This window comes from Phocoena phocoena, chromosome 1, assembly GCF_963924675.1.
Source record: "Phocoena phocoena chromosome 1, mPhoPho1.1, whole genome shotgun sequence".
NCBI classification, from domain to species: domain Eukaryota; kingdom Metazoa; phylum Chordata; class Mammalia; order Artiodactyla; family Phocoenidae; genus Phocoena; species Phocoena phocoena.
In genome coordinates this window covers 170958761-170982288 of record NC_089219.1, presented here as the reverse complement: position 1 = coordinate 170982288, position 23528 = coordinate 170958761, and the positions used below count along the sequence as shown (strand labels likewise).

The 23528-nt window shown below is 34.7% G+C and overlaps 1 protein-coding gene across 2 annotated transcripts in view; it reads right to left on the bottom strand.

The window, feature by feature from the left end:
- The window catches only part of GPATCH2 (G-patch domain containing 2), a 151210-nt gene that overhangs the window by 109299 nt on the left and 18383 nt on the right, over nucleotides 1–23528 (bottom strand). Inside the window, exons 4-6 of one of the 2 annotated variants that reach the window (XM_065885129.1) lie at nucleotides 23137–23319; nucleotides 22578–22657; nucleotides 20420–22450 (exon numbers count right to left, since the gene is read on the bottom strand). In XM_065885129.1, coding sequence (XP_065741201.1) covers nucleotides 22418–22450; nucleotides 22578–22657; nucleotides 23137–23319 — 296 coding nt within the window. In that variant the 3' untranslated portion in view covers nucleotides 20420–22417. Of the gene's footprint in view, nucleotides 1–20419; nucleotides 22451–22577; nucleotides 22658–23136; nucleotides 23320–23528 lie in introns of those variants that run through there. The other variant, XM_065885121.1, reaches the window with a different exon arrangement.

Below are 23528 nucleotides of genomic sequence, written 5' to 3'. Positions count from 1 at the left end.
CCATCTCCTTAAATAAATTTATTATATGTGCACAAGTTTAATTTGGTCAATCGCATCATAAATCGAAATGATCTTTAGATTGGGATTCCCTATCTTCCACATACTGCCTGTCAGATATTATAAAAAATGAAAACTAATAATCATAATTCTGATCATTGGTAAAATGACCTTTCAACTCACAAATTTGAAAGTTAGTAGGGAAATGTCATATTCTAAAATCAGTCTGTTTCAAACAAAGAGTTAAGAAGTGTTCATATCTACTAAAGTATACATGATCATAGCCAAAATTTCCCAAAATCACAGCAGAGAGATCTGCTTCTCACATCTTGCCTGTAATTTCTCTTTATAGTTAGTACATAACTTTGCCTTTAGTAATCATCCTTTTACTCTTATCATTCTTCTCCTTTAAAATCTTTCCCTTCCCCAATTATCCTCTCAGTTACTTAAGAGTGGTCCTCAGACCAGAAGCAGCATTATTATCTAGGAGCTCCTTAGAAATGCAAAATCTCAAGACCCACCGAAGACTTACTGAATCAGAATCTACATTTTAACAAGATCCACCCCCCACCATCCTCCAAGATTTGTCTGGAGACTAAATTTAAGCATCGCTTTAGGCTTACTGGAAAGGATTTCCACCTTCACAGTCTCTTTCTTTTGTCTTTATCCTGTACATCTCTTTACTGGTCTTCAGGTTAACAAGGTTAGAAAGCATCTTAGAAACCACTGATTTCAAACTTTCACGTTACAGATAGGCACACTAGAAATATGTATTAATATCTAGCACAAGAACCTTGCCTAAAAAGGCCCTGATAAATGTCAAGTTCTAAGACAAAGGCAAGAGGAGAAATTGAAGCTAAAAGAGATAAAAGTCTTACAGAAGTTCACACGGTTACTTAGTTGCAGGCCTAAAACAACACTGTATGTCTCATGCTGATTCCAACGTCCAATGCTCCCTCCAGTACATGAGGCTACTCGCAAGACAGGGCCAGAGTTTCGGAGAGATTCCAGCCTTCCTCATTCCTCACTGGGATGTGTGGGAGAGTATGCCTCTTGTGCCTGGGTGTGTGTGCACACGAGTGAACACTCACGCTTGCCTAGCTCTGGAGTGCCTTGCAGAGCAACAGTTTTAACCACTGAAAGTATAAAAATTCAAGTTTTATAAATATAGCATCTATTTGTTCAGCTTAAGGCCAAATTTCCTTTTCTACAGTCTTTGATCATCTTCGCTTCTGTCAAAATAGAGGTGGGAATCAGGAGGTAATGAGTAAAGGTTCCGTGAGGTATGTTGAAAACATAGACGTAAACAGCCTTAACTGGCTTGGGCATTATTACTTGAGTTGGTCACTATTCATTTTCCCCTACTTCTTTTGTCTTTTATATTCCTCTTTCTCTTTGTCACCCTCTTCCTGATCCATTGCCCTTGCTCCTTTTCCTGTTAGCGAGTGCCACAGAAAAGACAAAGTTGGAAAGTTATTTATACAAAACTTGACACTCTTGGGGAGAAAAGCCCTATGCAAATTATCACATATCATAACTTACAATTCTATAGTATTTTAAACTTTGTACCAAGTATTTTTATAAAGCATTTTCATAAAAATTTTCCTAAAGCTATCATAATACCATAATGTCAAAATGCTTTCGAAAGTGACAGTGAATATAAAGATTGACTCCATATAAGAGTATTCTCTGGACATGGTAAATCTGTTTACATTTTCTCAATTAATAACATATTATGAACAGTTGTAAAAAGAGAAAAAATATTTGGGCAATAAACCCAAAAAATAATAGAAAAGGCAACACTACAATTTACTTTTAAAAAAGCAAAATGCCCAGTATTAAAATTGATTAAAAAAATATTGTAAAGCATGAATGCTTCACGTGGAAATATTGTGGAGTTAAAAACAACGGATTATATCATGTCTTATCAAAGACCAGAAGAAGGTGACAGGTATGTAAGCAATTCACAGTATAACCAGCCAACAAGACGTTAAACAGAGAGAACTTCAATAATTTAAATAACTGGGTTGGTTACTTATTCAGCTTTACTCTCAACTAACATTTGAGTATAAAATATAGTTAACTGTAATTAATAGGAGCACCTAGAGGTTGCAGAGTTTATACTAAAACAGAAATAAAACTACTGAAATATACCATTCATTGTTAAGAAAAACATATATGGATAACTTTATTATAAAAGTGTTAAAAATTAGAATTTTTGAGTCTATAAACTCCTTTTTGGGTAGAATTCAGTAAAACATGAGCAAATTAAAGATTACTAACATCTCATAAATAATTACGGCAAGTATTTAGATTGCTCCCATTAACAGATTAGATGAATTAAACAGCAGAATAGACACAGTTAACTGGAAGACAAGGCTGAAGAAATCACAGTACAGGACAGAAAGACAATGAAATGGGGACTAGGAGAAAAGGGTTATGAGATAATGAGAATAAAATGAGAAAGTGCAACATATCTCTGTCTGGAATCCTAAAGAGATAGAAGATTAATAACGAACAAAAAGCCATATTTAGATAAGGGCTGAAATTTTTTTGAACTGGTTAAAGATAGGAATTACCAGACATAGGAAAGACAACATAAAAGCAGAGTAAATAAATTCACATCTATACATAATGCTGTGAAACTATGAATATCAAAGACCAAAAAAGAAAATCAGCCAGAGGTGGGGAATAACCCGCGATATCTATTATCAGTCTGACAACAGATTTCTCAACAGCAACAATGAATGCCGGAAGAGAGTAATAGAGTATCTTCCGAAAGCTGAGAAAAATTATTTAACCCGGAATTATATATGCATAAAAACATTTTTTGTGAACAAGAGTGAATGAAATGAATCCAGTTCCAGATTCAAAACAGCAAATTTATCAGTTTTAGAACTTCGCTAAAACACCTTCTAAGAACATACTTGAAGAAAAGGATCTTACAAGGAAAATATGACATTTAAGATGAAATGGTAAGGGCTTCCCTAGTGGTGCAGTGGTTAAGAATCCGCCTGCCAATGCAGGGGACACAGGTTCGAGCCCTGGTCCGGGAAGATCCCGCATGCCGCAGAGTAACTAAGTCCGTGAGCCACAACTACTGAGCCCGCGTGCCACAACTACTGTAGCACATGCGCCTGGAGCCCGTGCTCTGCAATGAGAGAAGCCACTGCAATGAGAAGCCCGCGCACTGCAATGAAGAGTAGCCCCCGCTCGCCACATCTAGAGAAAGCCTGCGGGCAGCAACGAAGACCCAATGCAGCCAAAAATAAATAAATAAATAAATTTATTAAAAAAAAAAAAAAAAGATGACATGGTAAGAATCTGCTATATCTTTCAAAGCTAAATAAACTATGTATTAATACTAATGTCTAATCCATAGGTTTATAAAACTAAAAAATTGTATAGCAAGAGAATGTTTAAGTTTGAAGAAGTATGATCTAATTGATGTTCTAAAGTCCCTGTATTGTCAGAAGTCCTGACATTATTATCCACATACCTTAAATTTAACACACAGCTGAGAACTCAATACTTCTTAAACCAGCCAGGCATTTTTACAGGTCTTTATCTTCAGTTACGCCGAACTGAAGCACGAGACTTAGAATTGGATGACCCATGTTTGCTCGCAAAAGGGATCTATGTTGATCTTCACAGGAACTCCACATTCATTCATTCAACAGCCTCACTAATATACTGAGTTCCTAGGATGTGTCAAGCATGGTTCTAGATACTAAAGAGAGGCCAACAAGAAGGATCTTGAAGAAGAGTACATTCCAGTGGCTGGAGACACTAGACAAGAAAAAAAATAACTTCAGATTATGGTAGGTGCTATAAAGGAAAGAGAGGGCTTCCCTGGTGGTGCAGTGGTTGAGAGTCCGCCTGCCGATGCAGGGGACACGGGTTCGTGCCCTGGTCCGGGAATATCCCACATGCCGCGGAGCGGCTGGGCCCGTGAGCCATGGCCGCTGAGCCTGCACGTCTGGAGCCTGTGCTCTGCAACGGGAGAGGCCACAACAGTGAGAGGCCCGCGTACCGCCAAAAAAAAAAAAAAAGGAAAGAGAGAAGATCATATGAAGGAAGGTAATTAAAAGATGGAGAGAAATAAGAGATCAAAGTAACTTTGCCTAAGACTGTGTAACAGTGGTGAATCAAATAGAGCTCCTTCTAACTTCAAATCTCCTGATCTTTCTACTATATAATACTACCCTTCCTATTTTTTTGTGGAAAGACCTAACCAGTCAAAGGCACAGCTCAAATACCCTTTCAATACCCGCTAGTTGAAGTGATTATTCTCTTTTTTCTCATCTCAGTAGTGCAACTGGTTTAAGTCTCTGCTGTGGCACTTACACTTTTCTCTGCTGTGCATTAGTCTGTACATACCAAATGCCCATAGGACCCTTGAGAGTAGGGACGTGTGTCATTCATTACTTTCGATTTCTGGGACCTGGTACATAGTAAATCTCAATACCTTTTTGCTCTTCAACTCAGTAATGATTTTAATTTTAAATATGGTCACAATAAGTACTATTCATTTATATAAACTATATCTTCTTTGATGAAAGATTTGGGCATGCTTTAAAAGAGACAAGAATAAATACTAAGTGTTTGGTTCTTTGTGGTTCTCCCATGGCCAGTACCACATGCAGTGTTTTTTTCACTTGTTGGCTATCAGATCTTAAAATGTTCTGAATTTGAATACCCTGAGCTAGGGAATGCCCTTACTAGTGTGTGGCTACCTCCCTAAACTACTTCCCAGATTATCTGCCTGGCCCCTGAAGGCATTTGAGCTTTGGACTCCTGAAGTTAATAAGTAATAATAGTGCCTTTACAGTTCCTAAATCCAAGTCCTACTACATACCTTATTTCAGCTTACCTTTTATTAGCCCTATTTTAAGGATGAGGAAAGTGAAGCTCAAAAAGTGATTTCTCCTATAGGTCACATGGCCAGTAAATCATGGATCTGCGAGAAGTTATTCTGATTTCTGGTTCCACGCTTTTTGCTTGCACTACACCAGTAGTGGTTAAAACGTGGTTCTGTGAGTGATAAAGTGATGGCAGTGGAGACTCTGAATGATAGGAGAGATGCCTCCTGGCATGGAAGTTTCCAGATAAGGTTTTGACTGAAACGTATTTTGATGAACGGGCAAGATTTCTCCAGACTGACATGAAAACTGTGATGTTTCAAACGTAACAATGGTAGGAGCCAAATGACAGACACTGGAAAGTGCAAGGCTCATTCAGAATGCATCAACTGGGGGGAATTAGGAAGATGATGGAAAGATAAGTGGAAGTCCTAATGGCAAAGACCTAGAACAGGAAGAAAGGAATTTACATTGTGTTGGTTAAACCAAGGGAAGACACTAATAGGTTTAAGTTAGAAGTCAAATGGGTCACAAAGATCAGGTTAGAATTTGAAGAGAGTTGATAACAGCGGGAAAGAGAGTAGAGAAGGAAAGGCTAACCAAGGAGACTAGTTAGGCTATGTCAATGGCCAAGACACTGAACTAGAGAATTGGAGAAAAACAGATCACTAATTGACCTCCTTAAAAACATTCACTTTGCTTGAAAATGGTAAAGTTCACCTGGCAATTCCTAAAACTACGGTTAAAAATGTTAACAAAATTGCAGTCTCTAGGACGAATGTACATTCAACTGAAAAGGTTAGCGAGAGGCACGTGGGGGAAAATAGAAAAGGATGCTGGACCAAGAATCAGACAACTGACCCTGCTCTACACCTTATTGGTTATGTCAGTTACTTACTTATCTTCTCAGAACCTTAACTTCCTCTTTTGAAAGGACAACCCTGCTATCCCTTGCAAAACTGAATGCTACCATGCAAAGGTGATAACTGTGATCTTGTAGCTATCGTTATCATCTTCATTACTGACAGTAATAGAGAAAAACTATTAACACTTAAGTAATACATTGACTCTGTATCATTAACCAATGTTTATAAAACCACCAGAGGAATACCACTAAAATCTATTATTGGTATTTTAAAAGAAAGGCATAAGCATTTCAGTTGATCATTTTTATTTAAAAGAGCATGATTTGATTTACTTTCATATCTAATGTGATATGAAAATCAAATTAGGAGGTACACATAAGTCAGAGATTACTTTTAAGGTTTTCACAGCTAGCTAAATTTATTAAAACCTCTAATTTGTTAATACAGAAGTTAATCTGGTAAGTACCAATGAGTAACACACTTTATATTAAAGAATCCATTTATCAAAAAAATCAGTAAGTTCACAGCTTTAAAGAAAGCAGCGCTATTTTTAGATGAACAAGTAAGACCTGTAATTCATGTCAGGTCTTTGCCTTAGAAAACATGTTTTCCCCACTGTACAGTTAGCTCAATTAATGAATTCTATTTCAGCTATTGTGGCTATACAAATTACCTTTTATAACTGCTAAATTAATCACATAGCATCTTATATATTAGCGATGACACAAGTTTGTCAATGAGTTATAGGTTTGATTCAAATTAATGTCACTTTCATCTCTAATAGTATCCCTTCCGAAAATGTATTCTAGAATTTTAGTTGATATAAAAAGTGTTGACTTACTACCAAGCCTCAGAACATGCTGATTGCAAACACATTTTTGTTAAATTTGTGGGAAAGAAAAAACTGATTCTCACTTTCATTTAAAAATTTTATGTAATAGTACAGTAGAGGTGTAGGTGGAAAAAAAAAAAACAAAAAAACCCATATACCAATCTGACCTCACTGTGAAATAGGTAAAGAAAGGTATAAAATTAAAATGACAAAGTCAGTGTTCACCATCCAGTATTTCAACATCTAATTTAAGTCTAATGATAATGTTAAGAGTATAAAGAATGGGAAATGCTCATGCATCATGTATTGAATTAAAAATCAATAACGACTACATTCTAAAACATAGTGTGTGAAAAACCAATCTGATTTCACACTTTTCACACTTAGGATACATTAAAAAAAGAACAATCTGAAAATGTATACATAGAGATTCAAAAAGTGTATCTGGAGATTAATAAGGGGAAAACCTCTGTGTCAGACATAGATAGACCATAGCTGATTATTGTGTTTCCTTTTGGGTTACTGCTATCAACGGGAAAAAAAAAGCAGGCTCCCAATATGATCCTACTCTTCTTTGTACCAGATACTTACATGAAATCATGGTGCTACTCTGTGTATCTCTTTCTCCCCACTTTTTGATTCAAAAATGGATCTATGACAACAATCATCTAATGGCCTCCTAAGTGCTTGTTTTATGAATTTGGCCCTTACTCAAGAAGTTAGACTGAAAAGTCTTTTAATCTCCTTCTGAAAAGAATTTACTGGATTGCATTTAAGTTCAAGTTCAAGGGTATTAAAATGTACAATGGAGAGTGAAAAAGGTGCTCGGTTATAGATTTTAACTTCTTAACTAGAAAACTGACTCAATATAGATTTTCTAATTTACAATGAATCAAAAGAGAAAACAATAGACCATAGCAAAAGTGGCACAAATGTATCAAAAACCAAATGAATAAACATTTGAGGAGATTTATTATTAGAAATTGCAATAAATTTTGGAAAGATGAATTGATTTTAGTTAAAAGGTATAACTGACAATTTATTGGGCGGGAAGATGCATTATTTTCCAATTGTTATCCATCTACAGTAAAACTGATTTGTGTCCTACTGTATTTTATGGAAAAGGAGACTGCAACTTTCAGTGATTTAGATTAAATGTATTAATCATAACCAGGCACTGTGAACTATATATCTACTATTAAAGAAGATTTTTGACATTTAATTCTGTAGCAATATTTTGGCTCTGTACCACTCTTCCTAAATCCAATTCCTGCTACAGTTGGCAGATTTCTCCCTTTTAATTTTATGAGGCTTAAAGTAGCATTTAACCATCCATGCGGTAAATAATGCGGGATTAGAAATATTTAGTGTTTTGTTTCCCTTTCAGGAGTGGTAATCCATCAAATCCAAAAATGTTCTCTAAAATTTTTCTATATTTTTGGCAATCTCTAATATATGATATCATAAAAATTATAAAATTAAATAAAATGCATTACATAGCCAGAATAGATCTGCTTTTCTAAAGAACTGTGTTAACCCAAAAGAGCAGGTAAAGATCACTTTGAACCAGCAACATGAATCCCTATTAAAAAAACAAAACAAAGTAAAATAAAAAAATATGGATTAAAACATGATACTTGATTAGAATGTTTTCATTTTATTCCCTTGGGTAATGAATCTTAATGAGTGTACAAATAATTTCTAGGCAGTTTAACCATTTAATATCCATCTAAACCACATACTATTGAAAGACAAAGTGTTAGAGATATATAGGAAAACAGTTATTAAACATCTAGTTGTGCTAGGTATTTGGCTAAGTGCTCTATAAATGTAAAAATAAATTTTAAGTTTAGTACATCATATGGTGCACATTTGCCCCCAACAAATAAAACTGAATCCATAAGTTTTTCAAACAAGTGAGGCAGAAGACAAAAATGAAATGCTTAACCTACAGAAGTTAATATTTCTAACTATAATTTAGAATAGTAACAAAACACCTTTACATTTAACATGTGAGCTTAAAAAGAATTAAAAACTTCAGTTAAAAAATACAATTCTGCTATGAAATCAAAATAACCACTGGAAGTAACATTGACTTTAAACAAAATCAAATTCCAATTTTTAAATTTTCATTTATATGAAATGTTAATTTTGCTTATTAATGAATCCAAATTATTACAATAATCACACTATAACTGCATGTGGTACTCTGAGATACATCAAAGTAATAAAGCAACTTGTCCAATGAGTAATTATCTATATTTAATCTATATATAAAACAAATGGCCCAGAAATGAGTAAAGTCTGTAATTCACTCAAGACACATTGATGCCATATATTCATAGTAGGAACATCTAATTTCTTCATGCATATTCATGTCTTAATTCACTTTTAACAGTTCATGATTATGATTGTTATGAAAATAAGTGTATGTCCTCAAAGTGTCTAAATGAAATCAAAGTGTCTAAATGAAACCACCTACCAGAAATAAGATAAGTAAAAAGAAAATATGTGTATGTGTGTGTTTGTAACGGCCCTTTTTTCATATATAAAGTGTCTGCCTTGCCCTTCCTGGCTTCATAGTGCTACACTGCAGAGCTGGGAGTTATACATTGGGAAAAATAGGAGGAAAGAAAATTCATCCAGTCAGCTAGACAGCCAGCACCTCTAAGTCACATCACAATGGAAAGTAAAGGCATTTCAAGAACAATCATATGATCAACATACACAATAATGTGTTAAAAATGTGTTAGTAATATATACGACACATATAACAATTTGCTGAGGAGACAGGATGACTCTGAGATTATGTTCAATCAAGGAAAGAGTTAGTTTAATTGGTTTTTCCTATAAACAGACAATGCCAAAGATTGGGCCTGTACTAGTGCTTAAAGAGGCTAAATGAGGAAGTAGGATTAGGGAGAAGTTGTGATGTTAATAAATATGAAGAAAGCTAATGCCAAGTTCATAGCATGAATTATTTACTTCAATACAATTTGCAGCAACTTAAGAATTCGACAATAAAAATTCGTAAATCTTTCCTCAAAATGAGAACCCAATCAAATTTTGAAATGGACCACTTTCACAAGTTGACAAGAAATTTAAATGTCAAGTCTCATGGTATTTTCAAAAGCTAACATTCTAAAAAAGCTAAATCTTTATAGCTCCAGCTAAAATACAGAAAAGAGAATAACTTCTGAAAATTTTCGTATGCAAAAGGACTGGAGTTCAGAAGACCTGGCTCTGATTGTTCATAATGAAGCTAATTCTTTGAAAATCACTGAGTCCACACAATGGAAATTACAGTAATACTTATACCACAGGATGGTGGAGTCTATAAAGATGTCCTTTACAAAATATTTAATGCTATTTTAATATTTATTGCTGTCACTAACCTTTTTGGATATGGAGAAACCTAACTGATAGGTAACAAAAAAATTTACCTTTTAATAAATTTGAGAAAGAAAAGATTTAAATATCAGCGAGGACCTAATAAGTTAAATCAACAGATAATACAGGAAAGGAGAGAAAACATATGTGAGGTGAAAACAGAAGAGCTGACAGGAGGGATGGACAGCATATTTACAATGTAAGGTAATGATGAAAAACTATTACACTGAAAAATAAAATATGTATCCAATTCAGTAGATTTAACTTGATCAAACACAGAGGAATTATTTACCCAATATATTCATTAAATCAACCAAACTATATAACTAAGATGTATTTTATTTCAGCAGGCCACTAGGCCTATCAACTTTTTACAAATTAAAAATTCATTGGAAATATTTTTACCCTTGAAGGGGAAGTAGTATAGCTTGAAGGCTAAGACTTTGGGGAGTGGGTCACAGGGCCAGAGTTTAAATCCTGACACTACTGATTACAAGCTGTGAACTTGAATAAGTCATTTAGGCCATTTGCCCCTGTTCCTGGCTTATAAAATGGAGAGAATAATATTTATCTCAGTAGCCTTTTTTTGAACATTAAATGAATTAACATACATAGAGAGATTAGAATACCACCTGGCAAATAATAACTCAATAATGTTAGCTAATATAATTAATAGTAACCAAATATTTCTGTCCTTAAATATTAGCTACATAAAATAAAAGCTGATCGAATTATTTAATAATATACTAAAATGAAATATTATGCAGTCAAACAAATGAATAAAAAATAGGTATAATTTATAATCTCTCAGACTTTTTTTTAAAGTTTAAAAACCAAGGTTCAGATTAATCGATGCTGTATCTGCACAGATGGGTATGGGAAGAACTGGATGTGGGACAAAGACTTTTCACTGGATACCTTTTGTCCTATTTACCTCTTGTCCTTTTGTCCTCTTAAAACCTGTGAATCTATTACTTAAAAAAAAAAAAAAGAAAGAAAACAAAAGAAAAGAACACTAGCTAGCACTTCCCAGTAAACATAACCCACTAATCACACAATGCAGCTCCCTCTCAAAACCCCACTAAAATGACAGTAAAGAATAACAAGGTATAACTCCACAAGGACAAAGCGGATAGGAAAGAAGATACCACCAGACAAGCAGAGTCAACAAAATCACAGAAGAAAATGAAATGGATGTGTGGCTGGCAGCTCAGCTTTCTCTAGCAAAGGGGTAGGGAGAGGGGGTGATAAAAAGTAAGTTGACTGAAGCAGCAGACTCCAGAAAGGTTCAGAAATTGGAGGCGCCAGACACCTCTTCAACAGGGAATTGCTGGAAAATTTATTTTTTTAAATTGATCCCTAATCCCAATCCTTGGCCACACAGTCATACAGTGTTACCACCCCTTCCCTATATCCTAGCAGAAGCACAAACAGTGTATAAGACACTGTTAAACTAGAAAGGGGCTATACCTATGGGCCACATGATATACCTTTACTAAAATTAAGAGAATTCAGTGAAAGAGTGCAGACTGAGGGCTCCCTGCCCTCTACTTTGCAATCAGAATGTTGGTGAGTGGAGTCAAAACACTAGTCCACTCCCCCACTCCACACGCCTTGAGGCAGGAGATTACTTATTAGGGGGTTATTTCGAAGGAAAATCCCTATGGATAGCAACATTTAAGAATGACCCAACCAAAAGGTTAGCATCTGTACACTGGGCATCCAAGCAGCTTTTTAGTGCTCTCTCAAATGGAACCTTATGTGCATCACATCACTAAGTACATAAAAGCACAAATTAAAAACAACGAAGAGGGAATTCTGTGGTGGTCCAGCGGTTAGAACTCCGTGCTTTCACTGCCGAGGGCCTGGGTTCAACCCCTGGTCAGAGAACTAAGATCCCACAAGCCATGCGGCATGGCCAAAAAATTTAAAAAAATAAAAATTAAAAACAATGAAGAACTTAGATACTAATATTGGTAGGAAAGGATGTTACTTAAGGTTGTACTGGCCATGTAACTAGTGGTGGAAAACTCCCTAAAAACATAAGGTAATACCCAGTAAATCCCTATCAACATTTTAAAAATTATTAAACACATACTATGGGCTAGGAGCTGGACCCCTGTCACTCGGGTGCTACACGTACTTGGGGACACAATGCAAACATAAGAAGACGAGTAAGAGTATAAAATGGAAAGGTCACCCATTAATGAATGAAAGAATGGCAGAGACAGCAGATGCAATGGCATTTCAGATGATGCAGTGATCTCTGAAGTGTGAGGAGTTGGGGAAGCTTTTGACAAAAAGGTATGGAGCCTGAACTGTTCCTTGAAGGATATGAATCTACCAGTAAGAAGAGGGGTGCACTGTTGTGAGCAAATGTAGAGAAGGAATGAATATGACCGAGTAAGGGAAGGTTGATGGAGGGGTGGGGACGCTGTGAACCTAAGACCATCTGGAAAGGAGTGAAGTGTTGTATATAGGTCACAGGTAAGCAGTGAAGGTCAGAAGGAACAAACCTGAATTTGATGATAAAGGCGTGAAAACTATTTTTTGACTAGGGTATAAGCATGTTTTAAAAATGTTTCCTTGGAGTTACATGTGATATGGATTAGAGGGAGGAAAACCGGAAGGAAGAGAGACCAGGGAGGAGACTAATGTACTATCAAAATGTAAGGTTAGGAGTAACTACACTAGGGCAGTGATAGATGAAATTTGGAAAGAAAGGGTTAATATGACAAACAAGGAAAGAAATGAGATTCAGACGTGTCTAGGTGTGGAAAGAGTGGAGGAAGATAGAGATAACACATAAAACTAAAACTTTAGATGAAGAATGAAAAACTAGTTAGGATCAGTGCGTCCCTTAGCAAACATTAGGTCTCTTCTCTCTCTCCCTCTCCCTTTCCCAATTAATTTTTACTAGCCAAACTGCAAGGTGCTGGGGGACAAAGACATATCTCACTTCCCACAATGAACAGATCACAAGCCACCATTTACATGTGCATACAGCTGAACCAAGAAATCTATGGCTGAAAACACAATTAAGCAAGACATCAAGTTTCTGAGTCAGAGGTCACATATACTTATTTATTCATCCAACAAATGATATAAAATACTCCTTTAAAACATATTTGTGGATCAGAAAATTAAAAGAATCTATCAAAGATATATGTAAATGAAATGGGATGAGATAAAATCTAAGTATTAACTTTATTTTCAGGATTATGTAGTTTTTAAAGAAGCATTATTAGACTACAGTACAGGAAACCCCTTTTATTTATAAGACTTCTTTGTGAATTCTCAGTTGTTCAAATTGACCTTCAGTTGGAGGATTTGCAGGTGACTTCAATATAGAAAGTACCTGTTAAATTTTATTTGGAAGTGTTCTACCCATCATTGATTCTGAACTTTTCTGATATTAGACACCTGACATATCTGAAGGCAAATTAGAAAACTGAATTCTATAGACCATCAGAATAATTCTATCAACAACATAAAAGACAGAAAACCAGAGTGGAAGCTTTGAAGAAAGTGAAGTGTTTGCAGCATTTCTGTTTCCCTGATTTTGATTAAAAAAAAGAAACCAAGAAAAATATTGGGAACTCTGGCAATGTCACCATAATTTTAAAGGGCAACAAGGAATGGAATCTTAAAAATAACACAAATGAATCTACATACAAAACAAAAACAGACTCGGAGACATAGAAAACAAACTTATGGTTACCAAGGGGAAAAGGAGGGGGAAAGGATAAATTAGGAGTATGGAATTAACAGATATAAACTACTATACATAAAATAGATAAGCCACAAGGATTTACTGTTGCACAGGGAACTATATTCAATATCTTGTAATAACCTATAATGGAAAATAATCTGAAAAAAATGAACATTCATAACTGAATCACTTTGCTATACATCTGAAACTAACACAATATTGTAAATCAACTATACTTCAATAAAAAAAATATATCTCACAAAAAGACAATCAATGTGATTCTACTTACATAAAGAACCAAAACAGGATTTAGGAATACATATGCATGTGGTAATTTTTAATGTCAGAGGGTTGAGATACACAGAGGAATTAGAATCTTCTGTTTCTGAAGGTGGGTGATGACAATACGGGTATTTGTTTTTCTGTTATTCTGTAAACTATACATTTATATCACCTATGCACCTATCTTTGTATAAGATATTTCTCAATAAAAATCATGCCATACATCAAAAAAAAAAAAAAAAAAAGGCAACAAGGAAATGGGTCTTCAGTCTACATTTATGGAGTCAAATAGTTACCAACCAGCAGTCTTAGTTTCTAAAAAGAGCGTTTTAGAACATATTGCAAAGGTTTCTTTTTTCTTTTTTATTTTTTGATCGTGCTGTGTGGCTTTCAGGATCTTAGTTCCCAGACCAGGGACTGAACCCGCACGTTCCCTGCAAATGTTTCTTAGGATACAACAGAGAAGAAAAATATTTAAATGATAAGTATCATAATCTTTATAAGAAGTATTTTTTAAAACCGCAAATGTTTGCAATCCAATGTTTTTAAGGAGATTCATTAAAAAGTCCATAGATAATTTCTTCAAAAAAAAAAGAAAAAAAAATCAATCTTAAAACAAGCCATTTTTTTACTAATAAAGTGAATGACCTAAGAATTTGTATGCAAGTACCAATGTGAAAAAAATGAAAAGAAAGCATGGCATTTCATGATCTTTAAAAATGTAATCAAAAGACTGGTTGCCCTGCATAATATTTAAGTAGCCATTAAAGCATGAGAAAAACTATTAGAATATTAAAATATTACATTTCTGAACATACATTATGATTTAATCTAAAGGGGAAAACCAGAATAGTATATAAATATTTGGCACCTGCAAACTTTCTTTAAATAAAAAACAAAACAAAACATTCAAAAGCACCAGAAGTAATACTGTACTTTACAAATAAAAGTGTCCTTTTGCCATTTGCAGGCCCATGTTTTGTGGACATTTAAAAGCTGTGGTCAACCTGGTCTGGAATCAGGAGAGATGTCTAGGACATAACCCAACTTCCTGAATGAACAGGTGTGAGTAATGCACACTCTTGTTTCTTTCCCCATGTTGTTAATAAAAGCAATGAGAAGAAAAGGCACTAGATCGACCAAGGCTGAACATTATTCCAGCCTGCAAATCATATTCTCTCCAATCACCTTCATATCTGGTAGTTCACTATTACATTACCCTGTTTAATTTTCTCCATGGCCATTTTTACGTACTCACCCTCCTCCCCAACCAAGTTTATTTTTACTTACTAAAATATAAGCTCCAGGGAACCTTGTCTGCTTTATTCACCATTGTAATCCCCGAGACCTAGAACAGTATCTAGCACATAGTAGAGGCTCAATAAATACTTGTTGAATGAATGGATGCTACCCAAAGGTTGATCAGAAAATCAGATCTGGTAAAATAAAGGGTTCAGTCGACTGTGGATCCCACCTCCTAGGGGAACAGCTAGAGAGCTTTAGACTCCTGATATAGTCTTAACTTGTAACCACCCAATGTACGCTGTATACCACTGTCCATGTGATCTTTCAAAAGACAAATCTGATCCATTTAACCCCCCAGATATTACATCAGTTCACATGCATTCCCGCGGACTGCAAAAGTCTGAAATGATATAACTCCTGCCTACCTTGCCAACCAAACCCTGTCTACCGTATACTCAACACAAGCATACCTTATATTTCAGCAACACTGGATTCAGTTTCCCGAATACTCCATGCTGTTTCAAACTTAGACTTGCCCGTTCATGTTTTTCTGTCTGCCAACTCCATTCCCAATGAGTTAGTGAGCTCCAACTCATACTTGCAGTCCCAGCTAAAAGATCTTCCTCCTGTGTGAAGTCTACCCAGAATTCTGCCAAGTTCCATTAGAAAGGGGAGGAAAGGAACAAGAGAAATACAGAGGATACAATCACAGTTGAACTGAAGCAGAAATGTGACAGAGGCCAGGCATGTTACACAGGATTGGAGGGATAATGAAGAACCACGGAGGGCAAAGCAGGGAGAACAAGATGAAACAGAGAGCAAGGAAGCAGGCCTGAACTGGCTAATGCTAGAGATAAAGAAGAAGGTATCAAAAACTACCTGAGAAACAAAGAAAAGGATTAGAAAGTTGGATGTGGGTCCACAGTGGTTAACCTGATGGAAGCAGTAAACATTTTAATGATTATTTTTATTATGGCACACACCTTGACTGTGCTCACTATTCAAGACAGCAAAGAATGCTGCAAGGATTTCAAAATAACTCATACTTCCAACAGCATTTTGTAGGAAGGAAGGTTTTTTTATGAAGAGAATTTACTTTTTATTTATCAGTAGCATGACAAAAGAATAAATGTCCAGACTGCATTAATTCTGGTTTACTAATGGTAAAAGGAAAGTTAAACGTGTAAGTTGTAAACATAAACCTACATTACAGGGATGTTCTTAGGATTAAATGAATCAGAGTATATAAATAGCACTTAGAAAAGTATCTGACATATAGTAAGCATTGTAATAAGTGCTTGCATTCATTGCTAACATTCCCTTTGCCAGGTTCCAGATTTCTGAAACATCACAAACCGAAAAACAATATATGAAGCCAAAGCAATTCTAGTACTAAGTTATCAGAGAAGCAAGCATAAGTAGTTTAAATAGATGGAGGAAAAAGTATATGTGGCCAAATTTGACAGTATTAAAATACCAAGATTGAACATATGTTTATATAATTTTTCCTAAAGGATTTTTAAGACTAAATATGGAGAACAGAATAAGCATTCAAATACCTGCTGAATGAGTGAACGTATTATTATATACCTGTACTATTTGAATTTGTATATATTATACAAATATTCTACTTTTAGTAAAGTGTAATATAATACAAATATTATATTTGCATTATATACAAATATATATGTATTATTGTAATATAATACAAATATTATACAAATATTCTACTTTTAGTAAAGTACAATATAATAAAACTAAATATCATTATTAATACAGATACTATTTTTAATGGGACAGAATAAAAAATTGTTAGATTCATATTTTCAAATATCAAGTATGGATATTAAATTTATACGACATGAAATATAAAGTTGTGAATAATCACATTGAAATAGAGAATTTTAACTCAAAGAAGAGACACTGTTAAAATGTCTTCTGTAAAAGAAATATTTATTATAAATCTATTAAGCAGTAATTTTCAATGATATAATATCTACTTTATCTCAAAATAAACTCTAAGAAAAAAATATAAGTTTCTAGTGTGAAATGTGGAGCTCATGTTGACTTTGAGATAAGATTAAGAACTAAATTATTAACATACATAGTAACAGATCAGAATATACATGATACGATGTATATTTGGAATATAAAAAATTCTAAATATGTATTCTTTTTGTATTCTGCAAAGTATCCAAAAATGCTTAAAGGATACAAATGAATATCAATTCACAGAGATTATAATTAAGCATTTAGTTATTGAATTCCATTGAAAAATATTAGATAACTAGTTAGTACATGGTCAAATTACAGTTGAAGACATATGCTGGGAATATATTAAAAAATCATTTTAGGTCTGTTTTCTGTTATAAAATTTCTCCTTTATCTTAGACTAGGCTAAAAGAAAAGTTTATGTAGTTCCCTTATTTAAACCAAATCCACTTAAAATGGGCCTCCTGTTGTAAAAGGCTACAAATCGGACTAAATATTTCTACTCTAGTATCCTAAGAAACAATAAAACAACAGTTGAGTAAGACATACAGAGTAAATCACTATAGTATCATTATCAATATGCCACTCATGAAATCCTGTCTTCTATGACGTCATAAAAGGGAAAAATATTATAATATTCCTTTCTCTTACAGAATTGACTCGCGTCTGAACAGATATGTTACTGCATTGTTGAATACAAACAATATGCTTATTGTATAGCATGACAATTTAGATTAAGGATTGATGTTCACATTTTTTTTCGAATATTTAAATTTGATAAACATGTATTAAATAGTCAATAAAATCAGATTCATTTTCTTTGCTAGAATAACCACCACCACCATCACCATTATACTTTTTCTCATTCCAACCATACAAAAAAACTGGACTGAAACAATTATAAAATCTCAAGACAGAACCCTATGACCCTTATGTACAATTCTTTATGTAATATTTATGTTGGATTTCAGGTACTATATTTTAAATGGAGCCATTTATTTCCTGATCTTTCAACAGACTACTCAATTTGAATGCTAATTTAGATAAATGTCACACTGTGGAAAGACCATCCATTTCGAGAAAAGAAGATCAAGATCTCTCATCCACAGAACACGCTGATTAATTAGGATGCTTAGGGGTAGCACATCTCAGCTAACTTAAATGCTACGCTTAAGTCAGGTTAATCGGATTCACTTTGCCAGTACAGTATCCCAAAACTGATTCTGGGACGGTTCATTATTCTGAAGATTATCATTCTGAATTGTACCTGATGCACAAATTCTGGAAATACAAAAGAGTCAGGCTGAATCTCCTGGATAATGGCCCCATAATTATTATTTCCTTAATTCTCCTAAAAGAGGTGAATATAAGAGGCTGATTAGTTGGGCTCCAATAACCTAGTGCCTTATTCTAACAGAAGGACAGCAATAGTTAATTCCTCTTAACATTAAATTCTCAGGAATTTATCTGGATTCTCCCTTCATGTACATGGACAAAATTACTTTTAAGAATCAGATAACTCTGGACCAAAACCTCCTAAACAGTGCCGGTCTTTCTACAAGTAAACAGCTTAATAATTGCGGCGGTTGGGGTAGGTGGGGTGGAGAGGAGAAATTTAGAACAGGTTTTTTAGTTTGCAGTTAAGTTTTGAGATTCGATGCAGTGTCTGTCAATTTAAAATTCATTCAAAATTATTCTTCACAGACCATATTAAACACAGGGCCGGCTCAAATATGAATGAGGTACAAAAGAAACACAAAAGGCTGCAATCAAAAGCACTTTAAATATTAAACATGAAGGGATATTATATATAAAATATGAACAGATAAGTTTTAAAGTCTAAAATTCTGCGCTTTGACCCATGATCCAACCGTTCTTTGCAACATGAGTTTCTGTGTTTAATATATCTAATAATATGTGTGACTATCATTTATTTAATATACACTATGTGATAAAGATGGTGCTGGACCCATTATGGAAACACAATCTCATTTAATCCTGACAACACTTCTGCAAAGTAATCACTGTCCCCATTTACCAGAAAGAGAAAATGAGGTTCAAATTGTAATTACAAGTAAAAAGAAGAATCAGAGTGGGGATTCACCAACGTCTGACTTCAAAATCTGTAAATTTTCTACAATATCACTTTGCTCTTCTACAAAACTAACTGGAGTCGATCCTCACTCCAACTTGTAGGTCCTACATATGCAAATTTGCATATCCACTAAAATTTATTTGTAACCCCCAAATCAATACTCATAGTGCTTTCACAGTCATTCACAGACGTGAGAAAAGCAATGAAAAACTTGAGTCACCTGAGGCACATGTGCATGCACTACTGAAGTCAAACAAGGCAACACTGCTTTCTTGTTTTCAGCTCTTAATACCGTAAACAAGTGTCCTTTTTGTGGTTTATTTAGTGCCATGTTTTCCACCTTTTCGTGCTTTCTTTGGTGATTCGCTGTGTTAAATGGTCCCCAGGCATAAGGTTGCAGTGCTGTTTGCTGCTGCTAAAGCACAAAGAATGCTGTGCTGTGCCTTACGGAGAAAACACACGTATTAGATAAGCTTTGTTCAGGCACAAGCTATAACGCTGTTGGTCATGAGTTCAATGTGAATGGATCCACAATATATGTTAAATAAGGTGTTTTTAAACGAAACCATACATAAAACAAGGCTATGCATTGATCGAATGATGAAAATGTCACGACCAAAGGCTCACAGGAACATAACCCTGCGTTTCTCTCAGGAGCAATGGTTCAGCATTCTCTAATTCAGTGTTGCCAGCAACTTTATAGAACATTACTATGGTGAATAATGAAAACTCTGATTGAAAGTTTTTCTCCAAAAATGTTTACATTAATATTTCAGTAAAAGATTCTCCTTCTGTCATTTCCTTCAAAGAACATCATTATTTTTTGTAGTCATCACCCATCTGTTTAAGAAAAAGAAACCCTATGCTGTCATTCCATTTAATGGGTTGCAGCTACATGTGTCTGACTTTGCTCAGGAAACTCATCTCTCTTAAAAGCAATCTGGCTTTCCAATGTGAAAGTCTAAGGAATTAAGCTTCATTTCTTACTAACGGATGTCAGAGATACTGCTTAAAGAAGACTGTTTCATGAGATTACGATTTTTAAGACTAGATGGTTACATGTAATAGGGACAGTACAAGCAACAACAACAACAAAAAGCTTAGCATAGGAATTTAAAAATATCAGCACAAATTGGAACTCTTACCTTTCTTGCCCAAGTCAGATATTTTATTGGGAAAAAAAAAAAAAAAGATTACAGTACTTAAAACTCCAAACAAGGACAATTCAGAATTGAAAGAAAGAAAACCTGAAGGAGCCCATTGTCTTCAGCAAAATTTTGAATACAAAAAACATGGACCAGGAAAACAGTTTGTGGCCTAATGCACTAGTTCCATGATAAACACCATATATAGTATATCTCCATCAAGTGAAACTTAATCACCTTTTTACAATTGAGAGAGGGAAGGCAGCTTTTACTATGGTTAAGCCATGTATCATCAATACCATGAAGCTAGCCTATCAGTTGTAATAGCTTCTATAAAATACCACAGTGAGATTGCAATAAGCCTAGAAAATGGGCTACAAATCCCAGCTATGCTCAAGCAAGCAGTGAACCAAAAATAAAAATCGGTAAAACTGAACCAAGAGCTAGATAGCATTCATCTAGCTTCACGATTGGTAAGGCAAAGTTTATAGGCCAAGGTTTTGAAGTGACTTATTCAGATCTAAAAGACAGTCGTTATACAAAATAAAAACATTTATGTAAATTCAGGAAAAAAATCACGAAGTTTCACTCCAAAGGACATAGCACAAAAAAAGCTTACTTACAATGACCGAATACCATATTAATGTCCCTCTAAAATATCACTTTAAATATGCAAAGGTAAAGAGACTCAAAGTTGCACTTTATCACTTTTAATCTCTCCAGCTTAGACAAGCAATCTAAAAGATGTCACACATTCCTACTTAATACATTTGCTGGAATCTTTCAGATTGTAACTTTAGGTAAAGAAAATGTCAACTTTAAGTTTCTTTTCCAATCATCATATTTAAATTAGCCATTAAATGCTGAATTAACAATCAATCCATACAATAATATAAAAATACATGTATTAAATCACAATTTTCATCGATTATAAGAACTTAATAAAAATATTAATCATTTTAATATAACCATTTTGAAGAACTGGGCTGAATGTAGTGTAGTATCTAAATTATACCATCAATAGAAATGTTACATTTTCCCTTCTGCTTGGTGAAAATGAGCTCATGCAAGTATTTTTGACACTCACAGTGACACACACATTTGCCATTGTAAGGATGTGTAAGCAGCTCTCACTTTTAAACATGACAATATGATTCAGTCATACAGTATTTGTTGAAATACCAGCTTTCACATGAGTTCAATATGCTCTAAGCAAGAATGATCATTTTGACGGTTTCAGGTATCAGACAGAGAAGATAATTTAAAAGGTAAGAGTAAATGATTCCACTAGCACAGACTAGTTATCACCGTGACTAGTTTAAAACTAAGATTTTTCCAAGTACAATAAAAAACTGTACTATAAAATACAATGGGTTTGCAATACAGAGCAGATTATCCAAGTAGAAAGCAAACTTGAACAAAATACAAACTCTAGCAGATTATCAACCTTACCTATTACTCATCTTAGCCCTTGTTAAAATACCCTGAGTAAAATGCAAATATTTTAAATAATGTTGGCTATATAAGATTTCTCTAAAAATGAACCATAAATGTCAACGCATCATGTTTTTAAATTTACAACAGTCAGATATGTAAAAATGAGTTCTTATCCAGTCACAATATAAACATTAAGGAATACTGATGTGAGATCTGGAAGTTTTTAATTCTCTAGGTTTTGTTAGCATTTTGGCAAAGCAAGTGATACATAAATGGTTTCAATGTAGAAAAAAAATCATAAAAGAGAAAAATATATAAGATTTACAGTAGTTTCTATCCACCCTGGGCCAACCTAGATCCCTAAAAGCCTCCCCCATCAGGTTCACTTCTGACTAAAGGAAGAATACCAGTCCTCCAGCAAAAACAGCCCCATCTTTTCATCAAAGAGGCTCTCACTTCAGTGATATTCCTCCAGGGGAAGAGGACAGGAGCCAGGTTCCCTCGAATGTCATTCCCCAGATGTTCAAAACGTAACTAATTTATTAGCATTAGAAGATTTGGTTTATAGGGGAATCTCACTGGTCCAGTTTGTAGCCTACAAAAAAATGGATTATTTTTAAGTATAACATTAGAATATGAATAAAGGATGAGGATGTGGCTTTTTATTCCATAGAAATGGATACATTTCCAAACATGAGAAGTAAATAAGAAAGCATGCCTACCATTGAAGTTGGGGTCCCTCCCGATTTTTTAATATTCTTGGAAGGCATTCCATGAAGGCGACTGAGTCTGGCTTGGAAACCTGGAAAATCAAAGTCCTCAGTTGAAGGAGGGTTTATGATCATTGGAGCATGGAATAAGATCCTATCAATTCAGAATTCAAAGTCAGTTGGAGGGGGAAATGTATTGAACAGTAGTGGGGAAGAGGCAAAATTCACACTTAAAAGATCCGAACCAATGCCTAGTAGGGTTTTAATGCAGCCAGCACATGACAACCAACTGTTTAAGCATTAGAGGATTATCCAGGGTTTTTCTTTCCTCCCAATTTATCTTTCTATCATTTCAACGTTTTTACCATGGGCCTAGCAAGAAAGCAAGTCAACCTTCCTAATAAATTGAAAGCATGAGAATTCAGTGGGAGCTGAATTGCTGGTCACCATGTTTCCTCATAGCATCTTGCGTCTAGAGTCTTTCATTTCCATTTAGCACCTCCTCTTTCAACGACTATTCCTAGACTGACTCTATGTCCCCTGTATCCACCAGTCAGGCAGTGCTACTGACCTCTTCTTCCCGGATGTGACATAAGGGGGAAAGAACCAGTTAGGATACTTTCAAAGACAGGATCTGGTAAATTTTTGTCCAGATCAGTAGGATCTTCCTTTTCCCACCAGGGAATGACTCCAGTGATGCCACAAGCTCCCCCTGATTCCTTTTCATAAAACCAGTCGCTCTGCTCATCATCACCTGTGCAAATACAAGAAATCCCCAAGAGATTCAGTTTTATCATCCAAATAAACCGAGTTGTCAGATTCAGATTTAAAAAATACAAGATGGTAATTAAATCTGAATTTTAGATGATTCATTTTAAATATAAATATATAGTATTTGAACAAAATTTTTAGTATACGTCCAAATACAAAATGGGTCCTACATGTACCAAAAAATAATTATTT